This window comes from Strix aluco, chromosome 16 (genome assembly GCF_031877795.1).
Source record: "Strix aluco isolate bStrAlu1 chromosome 16, bStrAlu1.hap1, whole genome shotgun sequence".
Classification (NCBI taxonomy): domain Eukaryota; kingdom Metazoa; phylum Chordata; class Aves; order Strigiformes; family Strigidae; genus Strix; species Strix aluco.
Genome location: NC_133946.1, coordinates 17,296,273 through 17,316,847, shown reverse-complemented (window position 1 = coordinate 17,316,847; position 20,575 = coordinate 17,296,273). Strand labels below are relative to the sequence as shown.

The window sequence follows — 20,575 nt, the reverse complement described above, 5'->3', positions numbered from 1 at the left end:
ACATGGGCTTTTCATTACAGCTGCTCTTTGAGCCCTTCTCTGTGTGGGCTTATTATGAAACTGTGATTAATCCACAGGAACTGTGGAGATATGGGCTGTAATGACAGATAGTATGGGTATGTTTGTCAGGGGACTGTGTTTTTATGGATCCTGCCTAAGTTCCTTCATCAGGTGATGAGAGCTGTACTTTAGCCAGGTGATTAAATTATGACATATCTGTCTCAGGCTGAGGATTATTTTTATGTTTTGTTGGCTCTTTCATTATACTTCAAACAATTCCCAAAGCTGTCCATGTAGTGCGTGATCAACTCAAAAGGAACTTCTGTTCCCCTTCTAAAACCATGAAGGTGAGTAGTGAGACGCACTGAAAAATCTGTCGTGAGACTTCTGGAATGGATCCCACATGCTGACCCTACTCCTGCACCAATGCACCAGTGAGGACTCAGGCTCCTTTACTGGTCTTTATGAGAAATATTTAATTTCCAGGCATCTGCTGAATGACTGCCTGGAGACCTATTGTAGTTTCGCCAAGCACTGTACCACAGTAGAAATGCCCAAGGCTTATTACACTAGTTTTGTCTACCTGTTCCTTTTAGTTGAAAGTTGTGAATTTACATGCGAGAAGTTGCTCGTAGCTGGAGAGTTACCGACACCAGTAGAGTTCTTCAAGAAGAGCAATCTACGTGTGTATCTCACAGTCATCTTCTCTACTTTTCATCCAGAGTTGATCTGGTACTTGGCTGTGTTGGGATTATGTGGCTGAGAAGGCATGAAGATGGTGTTAAGCATATGCCTGGGCTGAGCAGGAAGGATGGCAGAAGTGAGGGTACCATGTACAAATCAATAATTAAAAGGAAAAAAAGTCTCTCCTCTTAAGCAAGAGGGCTCCTGGATGCCCACAGTATGAAGCTACATGATTGTCCCATCTCTAGACGGCTCTTTTTACCATGTCAGTATAAGTTTTTTCTCTCTGTTGTATTTTTGTTTTCACCCTGTAGAAAGGGTTGAGTGGGCCCTTGCACAGTGCGGTTCTTGCATGTCTGTAACTTTAACCAGGAAAACTCCTCCACTGAGCTTTAATCCCTACTCCCACTAGTGTTTTGCAGGCAGTTATTTTCTCTATATTTTAATTTTTCTCTTGTGCTGAATGTTGCTTTGTTTCTTCTTTCACTCATTCTTTACATCCTGTCTGTCTGCTCAGTCCTTTATCCCTTCATTTTCCTGTATCAGCTTCTCAAAGCCATGTTTCAGTCTAGCTGATTCATTGAGAGAAGTGCAAACTTTCATACAGTGCACTTAAGAGGTAGGTGTTAATCAGGCAATTAGGAGAAAGTGTCGAAGAAACAGTGGACCAAATGAACCTGTAGTGCAACTCAGGTGTGAGGCCAGGGTAACTCCTATTTAATGGAATTAGCCCTAGTTACTACCAGCATAAATGAACTAAGGATCAGGTTGGCCTCCTAGTTAATGTAAAGTTTCATGTTAAGCTGTTAATTGGGAAAATATGGGCAATAGTTTAGTAGCTCAGGAAGGCATAATTTTCTAATGTAATTTTTCCTTGTCTGCAAGTTTCTGGCTGCTAATACAAGTGTGTACCAACAGACATTCGTCAGCCTCCCCCACCCCCAGGAGACTACTTATTAGACTTATGCATCGCAAGATATTAAAAACACTTTTGTCTGTCACATAGCCACGGGCAGGGGAGGGGGAATTTGCCAGTTGCTAATGGATACCTGGAGTTTTTGTGTATGACCATGAAGAACAGCTTGTGCACTTTCACCCCCGATGTTCCCTGAATAACTTGGGTCTCATTTAGGTCAATAAGCCTTTATCAAAACGTCAGGAGTGAAAAATGTGTCTTGGTGTAAGCCGACTGGTCGTTCCCTCCAGTCACCGGAGTCTATAGGACAATCAATGTTCTCTAAGCTTGTCTGCATGTCACGCAAAGAGCTGGATGACAGTAACCATTGACTGCGTGTCTGTCGCATTGTCTTTGGGACAGCCCCCATTTGCATACTTGCCGGTGTGCCTGTTAGCCAATGAACCATGCAGGGCCTTTAAAAAACATACGCACACAACTCCGATGCAAATTTCCTACGCAGAGAATACACGCTTCTTTAAAGCACAATCCAGGCTTTCACTTTCTACCTTCTTGCTATAAAACTGAAACTGTGATCCTGACAAGGCCACGGTGCCTGGTCAGAGTGCTGTTTGTGGTTTCATTGTGCTAAAACATTAACTTTTCTCAAGGTTTTTCTTTGCCTACCAAGCTAATTTTTTTGTTGTTCTTTTGCTCTTGGGGATATCTGAACAGTATTATCTGTGCTATCACATATGATGTGAGGCCATAATCCCTTCCTCAAATGAGTTATTTTGAATGAAGGACAGTTTTTGCTCCCTGTATGGTTGCTATTGTCTTTTGTTGAGGGAGTTTCCTCCGTGGTAGTGATGAAAGGAGATGTAGTAACCTTCTGCATACAGAAGAGTACTTGGATATTAGAGTTTATTGACCATGTCTGTGAAATGAATGCAATCACCTGCTCAGAAAAGGTGGCCTCTGGTGCTTTATTTTGCTGTGACAATTCAACAGCACCTCATGTAAAGCAGGGCTCATAATTTTACCATTCACTGTAGGTTCATAAATGACATTGTCCAATTTCACTTAAAGGCAGAGTTTCATTGTGTTTAAAGCTTCTCTCATAAGGCACAGGCTTTCCTTAAAGTGTCTGCCCCAGATGCTGTTTAGATTTATGATGTTCGTTATGACTTTATTTTACTGAAGAATATTCAATAATAGTCCAATTTAAAAAAAAAAAAAAAAAAGGTGAAGGGTTCTGGTGGATCCTTTCAGAATGAGGCTGTAGAAGAAAATCTTGGCTGGGTCAAAGGGTCTGAACTTCGTATTTGTTACAACCAATGATCTGGACAGTTTCATTATATCTTGAAAATCCAACAAGTGACTATAAACAATTGTGATAGCTGTTCTGCTCTATCTGACATCTTGCACGGGTTATGAGATTGTCCAAACTAAGAGAAAGGTTCCTGGCTAATGTTCTCCTGCCTTTTCTAGAAGTGTCTCAGAGTCAAACTTCGTGTAGTGCCCCGAGATGAACAGTTTGTTATGCCATCAGGAGACTGGCGTTTCAGAGCCACAAAAAGATTACAGTGAAGTCAACTGATTCGTAAATTTTTCCTGCTCTTTTTACTGTATACAGACCTATTATTTTACTCTGTATTCAGGGCAATGTCCCAAGCATTTTTGAAGCTAATAATATGACTCCTATTCATCTTGACTGGACTAGGGTTGTATCCTGAGCATTTCAGTTAATTTAGAAAATAGCCATAGGTACCATCTTGAGTCCTGTTTGCCCATCTGTTATGAAAAACAGCAGTGAACCCTGCAGAAATGTGAGGGGCCTGGATAAAATGTTCCGCAGCATGTTGTCTTCCCTGCAGTTCCTCTTTATATTAAATGACACTGTGAAATAAGCAGCTCGTTCTCTTAATCTGCATTATCCTATGTGACTGTGATGCCTTAGGACTGGTTTCTCTGCGTTACTCCTTCCATACATCATCGTGATTTGTGTGGTTTCAATTACAAGCCACTGTTACCATTCCATTTAGTAGATTTTGCTAGTGGCTCTGATAGAGAATGTGACCAGTTATTATTCAGGTTGGCCAATGAGGCTGTATTGCAGCTCCCTGATACTCGAGGCAACTCTGCTGAGTATGCCGTGCTCAACCAGTCTGCAGAAAACCAAGATTTTTCTGTGCATTGACCGAGTTCCAAATACAGCATAGCTGTAGCTCTGCCTAATCAACACGAATGTCAGATGGCTTTGACATCTATCACTTTGAAGGCATTTCCAAAGTCATACCTTAGTGTAGGTCTGTGGTTAACACGTAGCTTGCTAGCAGCCGTGCTTCAGGACTAGATCTCTGTCTCTGCTGAGGTCTCTAATTGTTGACAAGAGGCTGGGAAAGGTGGGCTTGAGAGTTTTTAGTGCACCTGGAGACTGACATACTGGTAGTGGGTACTAGCAATCTTTCTTCAGTCCATGTGAGATTAAAGGAAGACTGAAAAAGTATAAATAAGTGGGAGGTTAAGCTGATACAGTAAATGGAATGTGAAACACACCTCTTCCCGAAATGAAATACGCTAGCAAAATACTCATCTTCTGAAAACAGACTCTGCTTGTTTTCTTTGGCTCCCGCAGGAAACCTTTTGTTTGAATTAGACCAAGTGAATTGCACAGAATGGTTTTCAGTTTTAGTACGTGTAGACAAGCCAAACTGCATGCAATTAAAGTATTTAAACTTGCTCTTAATCTTTTCTTTCTTTATTCTTAAAAGTTTTTCTATGTTACTTTAGATCATTTTGGTATAGTTGACGTTTTTTTCACCTTCCAAATGTTACATTTTAGCATTTTCTAATACATTCTGAAAAAAGAGGAAAGACATACAGTAGAGAATTAATCTAGTTCCCTGTCTGTTTCTTTCAGGAAATTGTATTAGTGGTATTCTTTGGAACAGAATATGTGGTTCGGTTATGGTCAGCAGGATGCCGCAGTAAATATGTTGGAATATGGGGAAGGCTTCGTTTCGCTAGGAAACCTATTTCAATCATTGGTGAGTATGCACAGCTTGCAAAGTTGACGTAAACAATGAGTAAAACTTGTCCTTGAAAGTTTTGAGAAGTGGAATTTCTGCAGTAGTTGAAGCCAAGTTAGAGCAAGAGCTCTTGTCATTAGCATTAATGTAGATCTGAATTTCCTTTCAGGAATCCATGGCACTGTCATCTGAGAACAAATGTAGCTTGGTTTGTTTTTCCAGAAGAGCAGAGTGTTTTCTTTTCACAAGTGATCTGAAGCTTTGCCAGAATTAAGTCTTGGCCATAGTCCTGTCTCCTGTGACCTCAGGCTCCCAGACACTGTACAATAGCTACAACTGTATTTTTTTAAAGATACCGAAAGGCCTTTTTTTTAACTCAGCAGCCATTTGAATAATTATGAGTTTATTTTGCACTCTAATTGAGCTACGTACTGCATGGTGGAGCATGATAGATAGTTGCTTTGTGTATCTATTGGATTAAAATTTCAGTGATGCGTTTGGAACTGGGTACCTGACTTCCCTTCCCACTGCAGTTGGCTTCCTACCATGACTTCAGTGTTCTTAGAAATTACATCCATATGTTCCATATATGTCACAAACCATTTTTTTTTTTGAAAGCTTGTCATGCATTTAACAATTTCACTGGAAAAAAAAAATCCAAAATTAATCTGTATTTTGTTAGCCAATATTGAGAGAACTATGTAAAGACCCTTGCCCTGAAGCACTTAAAATATAAGTGGGATTAAACAAACCAGATTTTGGAAGAGGAGTATTGTTATGGAAGCATAGTAATTCTTGTCCCGTGACACAGTTTTCTCCCACTACTCGGAAATATTATTTGTTGTTGAGTAGAGGATATAGTTTTTCATAAACTATCTAAATTTTGTTGAATATAAAATACAAAATTTTGTATCTGGGTATTTTTACAATCATAAAATACTTTAGCTTCTCTGTGCATATATATATAAATAACAACTGTATCACAGGTGTGACTGCAGCTATAAACTGGCATTGACTATATCTTTACACTCTGTTCACAATCCATTTCTCTTGAGACCTAGAACACTAGGGGTTCTGAAACATCATCCAATTTATCTCAGCTTGGAAAGCAAAACAAAATTCCACTTTCTCAGATATGTATCAAGAACTATTTAATTCTCCAAAATACAGAGTTCCTTTCCAAAATTAACTAGGCCTGAGGCACAGGGATTTAGAGTACCATCCTAGGATAATGACTAACTTAAAGTAAATTACACTTATACACTAATTCCAATTTTTCTCTCACTTTTAGACCTGGACAGATGAAATAATAGTAAGGCAATTTCCATATATGAACTAAACCCCAAAACCTCTGTCAGTGAATAAAATACTGTCTAAAACAACAGAGAAAATAAGATACACAGAAGAGATAATAGGTAGAAACTGCTGAAATTCCTTATGCGTTACAGCTAATCAGGATTCCTGGGTGCAGAGGCTGCCTTGCCATAACTCAATATCGCTCGCCATTCATCTAGAATGTGGCCATCCTGGAGCCATCCCAGTAAAACCTTTCTATCATATCACAATTATATTTTCTTTATATGTTACAGTAGAGGTCTTGTGATATACAAACAAAAAATCTTAATTTGGGGTGACTGTTCAAATTGTTAAAGTAATATTGGCATTGGTTCTAGTAACAGTCTTGCAGAAGTATTGGAAGATGCTGCTAACTAATTTTTTTCAATTGACTTTTATTTTCCAGATTTAATTGTAGTCGTTGCTTCCATGATAGTTCTTTGTGTGGGTTCTAAAGGTCAAGTCTTTGCAACCTCAGCTATCAGGTAATTATATGCAATAAAAGAAGATAGTGCTGTCTGAGTAAGGTGGGGTTTTTATTTTCTTTTTTTTACCTCCTGTTTCAGTTCTTGCAGGAGAAAATGAGTCACTGCTCAGAGCCATGTAACAGAGCAGATCACCAATCATGTATGGGTGTGAAACAGTGATCCCATTGAGTGTAGGGGAAATGAAATTTTGTGTGTTGTCTGGTGGTAATGCCTTTATGTCTGGTGAAGACAGAGGTACACATAACTCAGTCCCCTTTGCCCAGCTAGGTGGATTCTACCCAAATCCTGGTTTAGTTTCTAGGCTCAGTTTTATCACATCGCTTTCATGGGTCATGTCTCTGATGTCTTCAAGCTGCTTCTTTGTAAAATGCCTGAGGTTAGTGGTGAATTCCTAATGGACTGAATCCACCTTGTGCTCAGGAGGGTCATGTCACTTGGCTTTCTTAAATGAGAGGGTACACGGCAGAGTACTGTGCTCTGCACACTAGCTGCAGTGATGCTCTAGGATTGCAGTGACTTTCATAAAAAGAATATTTTAAAATATTATTGGACCATCTAGTTCAAATTACCTCTGAAATTCCTAAAGGTGAGGAGGGAATTCAGATCTTTAGTTAGCTGTTTTTCTATGTTGTTTCCCATCCTGGCAAGCAGGTCATGTATGAGTTGATGAATGATTTCTAGAGCATTCACAGTTTGTGTCCAAAATTCCTGAATCCTTGAGTTATCCTTACTAGCCATATGTACAAAGGTCTGTCCTTCTCTTGTGCAATCTCCCCACGCTCTCTTCATAACAAACAAGATGAAAGATGGGTGAATGGAGTGAAAAGAGACAGGCTGCTAAGTCCAACATAAAATACTATGTCTCTCCTGAAACAGTCCCTTGGAAGAGACAGACTTCCCCTCTCCGCCTCTATTTCTTCTCTTTTATCTTTAGTCTCCTCATTTATATAAAACTTGTGTTCCAGGGGCATCCGTTTTCTGCAGATTTTACGAATGCTGCATGTTGACCGTCAGGGTGGTACATGGAGGCTGCTGGGATCAGTAGTGTTCATACACAGACAAGTAAGTTTGAGTACTCTGAGGAATGGCATAATAATTGATGCAGAAGTCCTTATATACAGAACAGCGTGTATGCAGACATGCTGATGATGTCAAATATATTTAGTGTGGAGGCAGGCAGTCATTTATTTTAACCAAGTATGGTTCTTCTGCCTTGTTCAAGGGACAGAAAGTTCCTAAAAGATTAAAAATATGCACCTCCACTTTGGCAAACTTTTGACTTGTAGTTGGAAATAACCAGAGAAAATGAGACTTCTGAAAAGTAGTCTGAATATTTCGAAAAATATGTTTCTAAATTCCAAAGTTGTTTTGAATGTCTGAAAAAAAATTACCCAACTACTTTTTGGTGACCAAAAGGTTAATGAGTCACACTTTCAAGTGAGGAGGTTGTTTTGACTCTGTGTTTGACGTGTGCGTGCTGGGCCAAGTCATCAGCTATGGTGTAAATTCTTTCACCATTGAGCTCAGTGGATTTTTTGTTAATTTGCACAGCTGAGAGTCAGTGTCAATGTTTATTAATTGCTGAAATTACATTCTTCTGTTCCAATTATCTTTTAAAAAACATCAGTGGTAGGTAATTTAAGTGTCTCAATAATGCCGTTATTTTCATTCTCTTTGCAGGAACTGATAACCACACTCTACATTGGATTTCTGGGCCTGATTTTTTCCTCTTATTTTGTGTACCTGGCTGAAAAAGATGCTGTAAATGATTCTGGAGAAACAGAGTTTGGCAGCTATGCAGATGCCCTGTGGTGGGGAGTAGTAAGTATAGCAATTTCACATGTACTAAAAGTAGTTAACACCTTCAGATGTGGAGTAAAATTCAAGCAAGCATGGAGTAAGAACAGCAGTTTGAAATGACCTCTTACTGCTTCAGTACACTTTCTGGTTTTGTAATTCTGTGGAACTGAGAAAATACTATAGATGATCAGTAGTTTTATTTGGTGTTTATAGTCTTATGTGATCAAATTATGTATACAAGATGTAGAAACATTCTTATTTCTTTATCCTGTCTTCCCTTCTGGTATAGTGATTATTTCTTGCTACATTTCTCATGGTAGGGTTCACCCTTCTAAGGCAGCAAGAGTCTTGCTACATCAGGGCTAGGTTTTGGGGGATTTTTGTGTGTGTGTTTGGGGGTGTTTTTTGGTCCCTTTTTTTTTTTTTTTTTGGATAGATACATATGGTTTGCAATTCAGCCTGGGGCAGTAATTCCCTGTTTATTCAGAACGGACTAATTTCAGAGCAAGGAGCATCTGAAATACTTAAGAAATCCAGGCACAGGACTGTTTTAAAGTGGTTATATTGCTTTGGAACCAACTTGGTATCCTTATGTGGCATTTGTCTGTGCTATGTCAACATACCATCTTGCTCAGAGATTTCTCAGGTTTCCCTAAGGTGCTGGCACTCTTTGGTGTAGATGTATCTTTAGTTCTGCTACTAGAGGTCATCTTTCTTGCTGTTGATAGTGACAGTTGTGTCTCTATTTTTGTTTATTATGCATACTTACTAGTTTGGCAGCTCTATCCTGGGATTATATTTTAGTAAACGTTTTAATTGTTTCTGCTAGTAACAATTCCCACTTCCTTTTCTTGCATGATATGCAAATATTAGGTTGGCTGCTCTGTTCTGGGATTTTCCGTCCGTAATTGTTTCCCTTTCCTTTTCCTATTACAGTTCAAAGAAAGGTACTTTCTGGAAGCTGTTTTTCCTTATCATTAGCATTCAAGCAATGACTTGTTTTTATCTGCTTTAATTGTATGTAGCTTAATAAAACAAACGATCATCATTAAGTACTACAGATCTTTAAAACGTATAGGCATCGCTAATGATTCCATGCTTGCATTTTCAAAATGTTCTGATCTTTTAGAGTCCTCTCTTTGCTTTTTTAAATCAAAAGGCATTGTTTCTTTTTTCATTAAAAATGAAACTACTGGTAAGTCTTATGTACAAGAACTGTAGGACTAACACCTCTGTTTCACTAATAAAATGTATTTGTTAAGAAATATTTGTAATAAACATCTGTGTGTGTGTGCTTGTATAGTCTTCTCTCTACAAACAGTACCACTTGCTGTTTCAGGAAGGAAAGATCTATCGATGAGCAAGTCTATTGCAGGTCTCCTGGTGCTGAAATGCATATGTAGCCTTTTTTGAATACAACAGGTTTTGTTTAGGTTGCTACTAAGATCTGCTGCAGAATTAGTCTTGCTGTCTGCCGTGTTAAATACAGCCTCTCTTAGGATCAGAAAACTTGCTGCGTAGCACAAGGAAGTGGCTTTCTGGCAAGTAGCCTTTTCAATGCTTTCAAGTCATCACGGCATTTTTATTTTCCAGTGCAGCGGTCAGATGACTCGGTAATTAACAGTGGCAGATGTAGCTGCGTTTAAAAACACATGCTGTCATTGGCGTTGGCATTAAAAATTGAGTATGTGACAGACCAGATTGGCTTACTGAAAATACAGGAAAACCTTCCACGGAAGCAATACGATCTGTCAGGATGTTGAAATATTCTCCTTTCAGGGAATTTTTGCTCATTTAATAGGCATACCAGTTATTTTGTCTTTCTAATTGCAATAAACTTATTTAATCAGTAAGTTTAATTATGATAATATTCTTTCTCTGTTATAACGTCTATTACATTGCAGCATGCAACCTGAAATGTGAGACTGCATTCAATGAACCCATAATGTAATTTCTTTAATATTAAAAATAGAATTCAATGTCCTTGTTCTGCTCTAAATGCAGATGCTATATTTCTGCTAACTCCTCAAAGGTTTTAGCAAAGCAAAACTGAAATGGATTCAGGTCCAGCCATTTCTGGTGTTTTGATACTGTAATATTCTTCTTGCTTTGTACTAGGAAAAAGCCTTGTAAAGTTAGGACAATAACTAGGACATCATTAAGTATTGGGATGCTTCCTAATGAAGGTCTCAAACTCATACAAAAACCCTCTCAAAATGTTAGGTCTCAAAAGTTTTGGTTATGTTTTAGCCAGAATTTTCAGAATCGCTTGAACACCACAAATACTGGCCACTGAAAACCAGTCTCAGTCTGTTTTGAACTGACACGCAGAAGAGGGTAATTCACAACTCCTGTCTCAAACACCATCTTAGATACGTGATCTGTCTGGCAACATAGCTGATCTCCCTTCTCTGAAAGTGCACTTACCTTAGGTAGTAGAGAATACTTCTAAAAAAAGAGTGCTTGATGACATTTTCACACCCCCTTTCTCACTCTTCAACATCGACCTTCTTTTCTTATCTCAGCATATGTCTACACTGCTAAACAAGTTCTTTGGGTAGCAGCAATAGAGTATGTAGCACAGCATAAAGTAAACCATATAAAAGGTCGGTGTTGCCACAACTAAACTGCATCTGGGATTGGGTACTTTTATATTACTGTGCTTTGCTGACTATAGACATACCCATAGGGTACATAACTTTTAATTAAATGTTCGTCATTGTCATTGTTGTTATTTATAAATCTATATTGCTTTTCCATTTCCATATGTAAATTTGGCCTCCTGGGCTTTATTTGAATTTCCTTGAGAACTCTGGGCTGTAGCTATTTACCATTCCAGTTTATGGGCTTCTTGAAGAAACCTAAGGTTACCTTGTGGCATAAAGATTTGTCTGTATTATTGCTGGGTTTGAATGCAGTGAATGTCGTACAGATAATTCTGTCAGTGGTTGTATATCTGTATGTCTTTCAAAAGACAAATTTAATATTTGCGAGTAAAATACAAGTAACATGATGCATATCTCAGCTCCCCAGTGCCAGTATTCAGAATTACTCTGCTTATGTTGTCCTTCATGTCCAGACTAACAGTCTTAAAGACCTAGTATAGATTCTGGACAATAAAAACAAGAATTAAAACCAAAAAAGCTAAAAAAATAAAAAATAAGATCTCACCGAATCTGTCAGAGATGACCACCTTCAGGGAGCATTATTGTCTTACTGTCTCTGTTTCTTTGTTTGGGTTTTGTTCGTATTTGTTGTTTCCCCCCACCCCTCCTTAAATGCAGTCATGCCTCGGGCAGACTGAGGGGAGCTCTCCTTTTGATATCCACCGAGTGATCCACAGTTTCCAACCTTCACATCTGAACAAACATCCTCCAGGAAAACCATTATGCAGATTGTGCTAACTGTCACTTTGATCACGAACTCTATTTGCCACAAACAATTATTGAATATAGCCATGCATGGATATTACACTGTGCCCGTTCCTTTGAGTTGGATTGAGCAATTGTCTGCAAGTACCAGCTTTAGTTAAGAGTTTCTCATTCCTTCAACTCACCGATATATGCTTTCTCACCAAGGACCAAATTCAACAAAACGTTGGTAAGTTTGCTTACTTGTAAGCATACATAAACCCATGTTGCTATTTAGTGAAGCCTATCAGTATGTGCTTAATGTAAACTGAAAATCAAAACTGTGGGAAAGCTATGCTGCAAAGTTGCAGGAAATGCCACTTTAAACTACACGTGCATAGAACTTTTGCTAAATTAGAACAGATCTGATTTAATTTATAAATAGTTGAACATAAATATTGAAAAATTGCTACATAAAAGGGATTTTGTGTTATTCAGAACCCTTTTTTCCCCCCTTCTAAATTAAAAAAGCTGTTGAGGACTGTACACAATGTTAGACAGAAGGCAACACTTCATTTTTATTCTTTTTGTGGTTTACAAGTCAAGAATACCGACTACAGGCCTGTTATATTCTTTTTTTTTTTTTTTTTTGTGTCTCCCCTAATTTTTAGGATGAGAAGTGTTTGGGTTTTTTGAGAGGGGAGTTGGTTATTTTAAGAATTTTTGGAGTGGGGGTTGGAAGATGTAAGGGTTAGTATTTTTAAATGCTTTTTGCATGCAATCTCTGCATCTTGCCGTTGCCTTCTCATCTCTGAGCTTTAACTCCATGAGCAGTTCCAACTACATTTTGTTCTCATAATAAAGATCTGTGGGGTAGATGTGGAGAAACCTTTTAAAATTCCTACTTAAAAAGTACAGATGTAGATATTCTCTCTGTATCTAGGGAACACTCTCGGGACTTATTTTCTTAATTCCCAAATCTTTAAACCTCTATCAAAAGATAGCAAGGAGCTAGGGAAAAAGTTATGTCTAGAAGAATCCTGAAATTTTCAACAGTTATTTTCCATTGGATGAGAAAAAAAGTATTTCAAAATACAGAACATCTTCTAGGTCAGGATCTAGAAAAAATAATTATAATTAAGCAATTTAGATTTCATTTATATCTCAATAATTAGCACAAATTGTGCCTCTCTTGAATTGGGTCTGTGGGAGGCTAAGACTAACTTCGCTCTGATTTTCCTGTGTCATATGGCTAGAATTATCCTATAGGAAGATGTCTTAAAGCTTTCCTCCTAAGATATTTGGCTACCTTGTACATACCTAAGCATTCTTTTTTCCCCTTGTTGTACCTAGATAATGCTGTTTCTTTTCAGTATAATTACTATGTTTTGTGAGGTGTGATATAGTACTAACACTGAATGGAAATGAAATAGCTGCAGGATTTCCACAAACAGTTCAGAAGCTGTGGTCAAACTATCTGCACATGTTGATAGCTTTCCCCAGCCCTTCCTTCAACATCACACTCAGATATAGGTACTGCTTCAAGTGGCTCCTTTTCTGACATTTTTTTGTACAGAACTGGTCTGTTGAGCAAGGTCTAGATAAGAGAAACTCCTCTACTGTAGATTAAGACCTATATGTGCTTGAGCTGGACATGGGTGAGATCAAGTCCAACCGGCAGAGCTGGCGGTTGACTTTGCCAGCAGCGGGACTGCTGGTGGCCAGCAGGCCTCCACCATTCCCCTTCATCTGATCAGTGAGCAGAGAAGGGCTGGCATGCTGCAGCCTCCCACAGAAGGTGGGGGTTGCTGCACTGTAAAATCTAAACAGCTGACGATGGATGAATTATCAGGCCAGGATACAAAGCTGCTGGATCTCCTATGAATTTTATTGCTTGTGTCCATGTATATGTTTATTACTGAGTTCAAATCTAAAATTATCTGTTCACTTCAAGTAAAAATTATCATAATAATGATTAAATGAAAAAAATGATCAAATAACCATCTTCTTGGGAGGTTTTAAGTCTTTTTGCTGGACTATGTTTCTCTAATTCAGTTACTTCTGTATTTTGGTAGGGGTGCTTGTAGGGGGGGAAAAATGCTCAGATGAACCCCAACACTTTGCATATACTAATAATGAACAATTCTCCCTATTTTTATATAAGTTTATGTCCTGTATCCTGTCATCCTTGAGAACTACTACCAGGATAATCCAGGGGCTGAATAGACTATTTTACAAGAACAAGTGAAAACAGCTTTTATTTGTGAGGCTAAACATACTGAGAAAGGGATTCAGCAGCCTTTGGAGCGTGCTGTGATGCAGGTGTGTGTACTGCAGGAGTGAGGCAACAGAAGAGGGGAGGGGGATAAACTGAGACCGTGAAATGGTGGAACAGAAAAACAAGGCTGGAAACCCATCTTTCAGAGATGAAGACAAGAGCCTACAAGAATGTCTGGTACCATGAAAAGCATGAGGTTCTTGAAAAACATCCTAACAGGAACTATGAGGGGAAAGCCAATTCATTTTCAGATGTTGCATTTTCGAGAGCTAGTGAATGAGATGACCTAATGTGGCTGGCTTGAACTAGCCAGAAACTAGAAATAGCAACCAGAAAAGCCCCTCAACCCTTGTATTCTTACTGACTTGGTTAAAGCTGCTGTAGTCCCTTTTTTCATTACACAGAACAGACTTTCCAAATTTAGGTGACCTCAAGACTCCAACTTATTTTTAATCAGTTTAGTTGTTTGGGGTTTTTTTAAGACTAGTTTTCTAGTTTTATCTTTGAGATCTCAGAAGCAGAGATGTTTAGCTTGGGCCACCTTTGATTAGGAGGTTTAGAGTGGCCAGTAATTTGGTCGGAACTAATGGATGGCTGAAAATGACATCTTGAGGAGGTATTAAATTAAGATCCAAAAGTAATGGCTAGGCAGCACTGAGGATCTGTTATTTGAGAGCCATAACACTGAAGTTAATATATTGTTTGTTGTGTTTGCAATTGGATGTGTAGTTCCATTTCATTTCATATCCTAAGTTATTAGAAGTGTTTCGGTGTCCTTCAGATCTGGTTGTGTCTCAGTTATGTACTTCAACTGCATCGAAAGTGATGGTGTGAGCCTGCAGTGATAACTTGTATGAAAATGACTTTGAAATTTTAAGAAGAAAAAGAATCCAAACATCTCTTTAAAATGTTTGTAATAGTAGTGACCAGGAAGTCCTTTTTTCAGCTTTGGATTACATTTTTAATTCCAGTATTTCAAACAATTTGTGTCCTGTAGACCATAGTCTCTTAACTTGTTCATCTGAAGGATATAACTTGAATCTTCTCAGAGTGCTGCAACGAGGTGATTGGGAGCAGAATGGAATTCCTGTTGTGTGAATCTGTTCTTACCTCTAACATCCTTATACGCACAAGGAAGAAAAAGATTGTCATTTGGAAAAGAATTCAAAATATCAGAAGATCACTAGGGTTGGGGTTTTTTTAGCTTTACACAGATTGCATACTTCACAGTAAAATAAAAGCGTGAGTGTCTAATCTGTTTGCGCTTGTGTTGCATGGATTTCAGCAACTTGGAAAGATTCTACTTTATGTTCAACTTGCCCGAGTGCAGTTGACTGAATAAGACATCAAGCAGAGAAGGGCTTCTCATGTGTTTGCTACACTTAGGCATACAGGAGAGCATTCAAACCATTTTGCAATTTACTATATTTCAACTGCAAAGAAGTCAGGGAGCTGGTCGATGTTTGTGGTATATTGCTGATGTTGTTCTTGGGTTCCTTGATTTAATCAGGGTGGGTATTGCGAGTGGTTCAGCAAATTCTGAGTGGTATTTGGTATGCAGAACAATACCTAGTGCGATTGATTTTGAAGTTGCAGTGCTGCAAATTTAGAAACAAGGTAGTTATTTCCCTTATTTGCTTTAATGCTTGGCTTTTTTAATCTTTTAGCTTATGTTTGCTCCCTCAGTCCTGTGTTGTCTGCCTTTTTAATACCTCCGAATCACATGTTCTTGTATTTTGTAGCTGTTTAACTGTCCAAATTTTTACAAGGCACACAGCAAGGATTCCATCAATGGAGCATGGTTATTCACCTGATTTGTTTGCTGGGCTCACTTTAGCCTGATAGCCTTGAATAAAATCCCTTCCCTATTCAGTGCTGATGAACATTACTATTTCTTCTTGCTGGGTGAATATTTGCTTCGTATTTCCTCTTTCATTGATGCATATTTAATAGGAACAAGATTAGTCTTAATACCAAAGCCTGTGGTGATGTACATCAGATCAAAGTTCTGAAATAGTCAATGGATGAATATGATTTTGTTCCTAATTAAAACAATTAGTTTTACATGCTGCTTTTCAATGAAAACTTAATGTGTGAGCTCTTGTATCAATTTAATTTCATTATGCCAACATATTTACTATGCTAGAGTAGAAGTTGAGTCAGTGTTTCCATTATAAGATCTTATTTTACAACTGTAAAATTAGTATTGTACTCTTTAGGGGGTTATAATCTGCCTGTAAAAAATCATTTAGGGCAGAAACTTGGCACGGAGGGTTTCAACAGCATATATCTTGGGGAATAAAGAAAATGTAATTTTGGAATACAATGCATTTGTAGATGGATTAGAGTTATGAGGGCAGAGAATAATGTTAACTGAAAGACACACTTTGATCTGCAACCCAATTTCCAAAATGTTTTTTTTAAAGAACTTCTGAACAAACAGCACAGAAAATACTTTTCTTGTGTCACTGATGCTTCGTATAGACCAATTCAGAAGGGATGGTTGGGAGGGTGGTGGGAAAGGGGAGACACATACTGCTTAGTTGTGTATGAATTTTTCTTCACTTCAGTCAGCTCAAAAGCACCCATTTCTTTTCACATTTTTAGTTAGTGTGTATATTTCAACATGATGTTAAGATTGAAACACAGAATAGTTGATAAAACTTTTCAATGACAAGTATTTGTAAATATTTTAAAAACTGAGACATAAAACCGCTATCTTCTCTCGTAATCTTTTTATGTATGAAGGTATTGGAGGCCGTCGCTTTTCCCATAATTATATTTCCTTTTTTATACCATATTTTTTGAACAGGAATTTGTAAGAAGAATTTAGGATTTTTTTTTTTTTTTAAACTGACCCTCTTGTGTAGGTAAGGAAATAATGTCATCCTTTCAGTTCTGCATCAGACCCTGAATTAAGGTGGTATTTCAACAACAATTTCAATAATACAGGCAAAGGTACTTTGGTACTTAACTCACCTTACTAATTCTTAAAATACTTTTGTAGGATGTGAAACAGTTTTGGAAATAAGTCACATTTTAAAAACTTGTATTAAAAATTAAATGCTAATACTTGAATATTTTGAGTATTGGCAACTTGCAATAAACTTTTAACATCACCACCTCAAGCAGCTAGAGCTGTCCCTTTGTCGTGTGTTTGACAGACACGTAATGATGTTGCTTAGAAGGTGGCCAGTTTGAGTAGGGATGGCTTGCTTCATGTGTTTCCGAGGTACAGCTCAGGTTGGAACTTACATCCCCAGCATTTCCCTCAGGTGTCTCATCTTTTAGTAGAAATGGACAATTATTAAAGTGGCTGACAGCTGTACTTTTCCTGAAGCGCTTGTCATGACCTTTTATTTCCCCAAACCCAGGTTCTCCATCCTTCACCTCCTTAACAAACATCTTGCCTCTATAAATCTGCCCTTCCCTTCTCCCCTAGAGGTGTGGGCATTGCCTGCGGTTCTGCAGGCGTGGGGTATTATGCATTACAGCAGGCAGGTGAGCCAGGGACAACTGCAGGACGAGGTGGGGATGGCCTCTGTATATTGTTGCCTGGGACTAACACCCTCTGTGTCCTGGGCAGCAGAAGCCTGTACTGTCAGAAGATAATCTGAAGAGCCAGCAGTTGAGGTGTGCTTCAACTGTTTGAGAGCCATATGTGGTTTCACATGCTCTGATTGGGTTAGCTTTCTTCAAAGTCACAGATAAAAATCTCTCTAATTTCCAAATTCAGCAATAGCTTGTGACATAGGTGAATTTAAATTGCTCTCAGATGCCAAATGTATCCTTCTGCTTCAAACAAATCCATTCTTTCCTTGAGCTCATGCAAATAATGACTTATTAAGCCTTGTTATGCTACATCACTGTGGTGGTAATTTTTACTACCCAAACTGAACAGATGTTTCCTGCATGTGTGCATTAAATTATCTGTTCTTGCTCTTGATGTATTATATGAATTAGTGATTCATTAGACTATGTTTTCAGGATCCTTACTGCATGGAAACTTTTCAGCTTCTTTTGCTATTTATACCAATATTATGCTCTAGAATTCTTCATGTCTGACCCCATTCATAGTCCATGGTTACAGTATTTATATGCCCTTTCTATACAACAGCCCTGTAATGCTCTCAGCAACCATGTCCTGCCCATAAAGAAATTCAGCAGTTCAGAACTGTTGTCAGCCTCCCCCTAAGGAAAGTGTATGACACGTGCAGGCAACCCATATCCCAATAACTTCATACGCTGTAAAGTTGCCTCAGCCATGAAGACTTAAATTAATGGTTTTACTTTACAAGATTTTAAACATGTATTTTATTGTAATTCAATTTCCTCTCCCTTTTTCCATCTATTATAGATGGGGAAGCAAACCTGGAGAGTTACCTTCATTAACGTCACACAGACTGTCATGGGGAGAGTTAGGAATGCAACTAATATTTCTTTAAAATAAATAAAAAAGGAAGAAAGAACAACCCCAAACTGCCGCATTAATACTTGCTGTAATGCTCTGTGTGTTTCTCTTCACAGGTGACTGTTACAACTATTGGCTATGGGGATAAAGTGCCTCAGACCTGGATAGGAAAGACCATTGCATCTTGTTTTTCAGTATTTGCAATTTCATTTTTTGCACTACCTGCGGTAGGTTATCTTGTGCTTTTGCTGGCAATTTTGCTGGTGTTGACTTATTAGTCGTCAGAGGAAACTTTTGTTATTGATTCTTTAACTTTTCATTTAACCTGATGTTCTGAAAGCTTTGTATTAAACTTTTATATGTGGTTAAAATATACGTAGCTTGTAGAAGCGAAAGAGATTTGGTATATATTTGAGAAAGAGCTGTTTAATTCAAAACACTTTTTCTGTCCATCTCAGAAGTGTAAAGGGAATTATTTCTCATGCTAATTATTTCTGGACTCAGTGACTTACTGATGTTTTGGCTTTTTAAGGCATTCACTCAGAGTTTACTCAACTGATTAGGTCCAGGGTGAACTGTAGAGTTTTTGTACATATCATTCTTGAAGCAAAGCTGCCGAAAAAGTGTCACTGGCAGAGAGACAATAAGCAGTCAGGGACACTGATGCAGATCTTTGCCGAATTAGCATCTGTCCATGGCCAAAGTCCCATTTTTAGAAGTGACCTAGGGCTGAGCTTTTAAAGGTGTTATGGCACTTTGTTTGCACTGAAAACAGGTTCCCAAGTACTTTCTAACAAGAAAAAAAGGCACTTGAGTACCAAGGGTAAAATGAAAATCAGTGAAACCTGGACTGTGGTTTGAAAACCCAAAATGTTCAGTGCCAAGGGTAGTTAAGGGTATTTTTTTCACAAGTTTAGCAACACACCTGAATTGTGCTGTTAAAATGTTTGCACAAAGTGAAGTGTGCTGTTAAAATGTTTCTTTTTCAGCAAGTTTTTCAGTTCAGTGACATGAACAGTTTTGTTAGCAGATGTTAGTGTAGTTGTGACAGGGAAGTGGTGGGGTTAAGTACAGGATGGATAAGAATACTTTTAAGCCAGTACTGTCACAAAAATTCTTCACGTCATATAATAACTATTAAAAATCTAGTGGCTTTTTAAAATCAGATGCTTACTGTAAAGGTACACAACCTTTTGCAGAGGAGGGTAATTAAGTGTCGTTTTTCAGACTCTCCAACATCAGTTTGCCTTTAAAGCATATACTTCACCCCTCCTTATTCTAATCTCTTTCACACTTATTCCTATTTTAGAAGAGAGATCTGGTAAATGAAATGATCTATAAGAAAAATGCCAAAAGCTGCTATTTTGACTGAAGAGTTGGTTGGTTTTTTTTCCTCAGACTTGAATGCCAGCAAAGATATTTTATAAATAATTGTGTAGCAGCCGCACATTCACAGCAATGTTTTTATGTTTACCTGTCAGATTTCCCTAGCGTTAGTAGAAGGAAAACAACAAACACCCCTTTACCAGTGTGATTTTATTTACTAAATTAAGTTGTTGTGAGTTGGCCCAAGGGGGAAATTTAGGGTTTGAAGCTCTAGCAGTAAATAGTTGATAAGCATAGTAGCTATTGCACGCTGCCTTGTTGCTGTTTTAAATAAGGGGGAGCTGGCTGAGATCAGTCAAAAGTAATTGTTGTGGCTAAACACAACTGGTACAGGTACTGGATGTAGCAATGATCCTTCGTTTCCCAAATAAGTGATGTTTTGCATCATTAGCTCTTTGATCTTCACTGAATGAACATAATAGGAAGGGCCTTTCCTGTTCCTTTCAAAACACTTGCTGATTAATATAGTTCTTATAGGTTGAGCCAAGATCACTGGCTGCTCTCAGATATTGACTACTATATGTAGAAAATTAATGATGCTTTTGTTGAGTAGATCTAGCCATGTAAGCTCATTCTTAGCTGTGTTACTAAAACCTCTGTTAAATATGATTATAGCTATGGAAATGATTATATAAATTACTTGCTCTATACTTAATTTTTGATCCAATAGTTATACTGCATTTGGAGGCTATTTCGGGTTGTACACCATACAGTGCCATTAGTCCATGTCCCTTGTCCTGAGAGCAAATTAGATGGCCTCACTGAAGTCCTGACCATTTTGTAATATTCCTTTTCCTCTTCTTTGTCCTACCCTCCCAGCATGGGTTAACATATGGAAATAGAAATTACCATACTACAGTTAAAGGGTCTTTCTTGTGACGTGAATCATGCCATGCCAAAGCTCTATTGCTCATAA

At 38.1% G+C, this 20,575-nt stretch overlaps 1 protein-coding gene across 6 annotated transcripts in view; it reads left to right on the top strand.

Annotated features, from left to right (window-relative positions):
* The window catches only part of KCNQ1 (potassium voltage-gated channel subfamily Q member 1), a 364,755-nt gene that overhangs the window by 86,439 nt on the left and 257,741 nt on the right, over positions 1-20,575 (top strand). For all 6 annotated transcript variants that reach the window (XM_074842353.1, XM_074842350.1, XM_074842352.1 and 3 more), the window contains exons 3-7: positions 4,503-4,629; positions 6,353-6,431; positions 7,400-7,496; positions 8,115-8,255; positions 18,390-18,500. In XM_074842353.1, the coding sequence (XP_074698454.1) occupies positions 4,503-4,629; positions 6,353-6,431; positions 7,400-7,496; positions 8,115-8,255; positions 18,390-18,500 (555 nt within the window). The remainder of the gene's footprint in view (positions 1-4,502; positions 4,630-6,352; positions 6,432-7,399; positions 7,497-8,114; positions 8,256-18,389; positions 18,501-20,575) is intronic.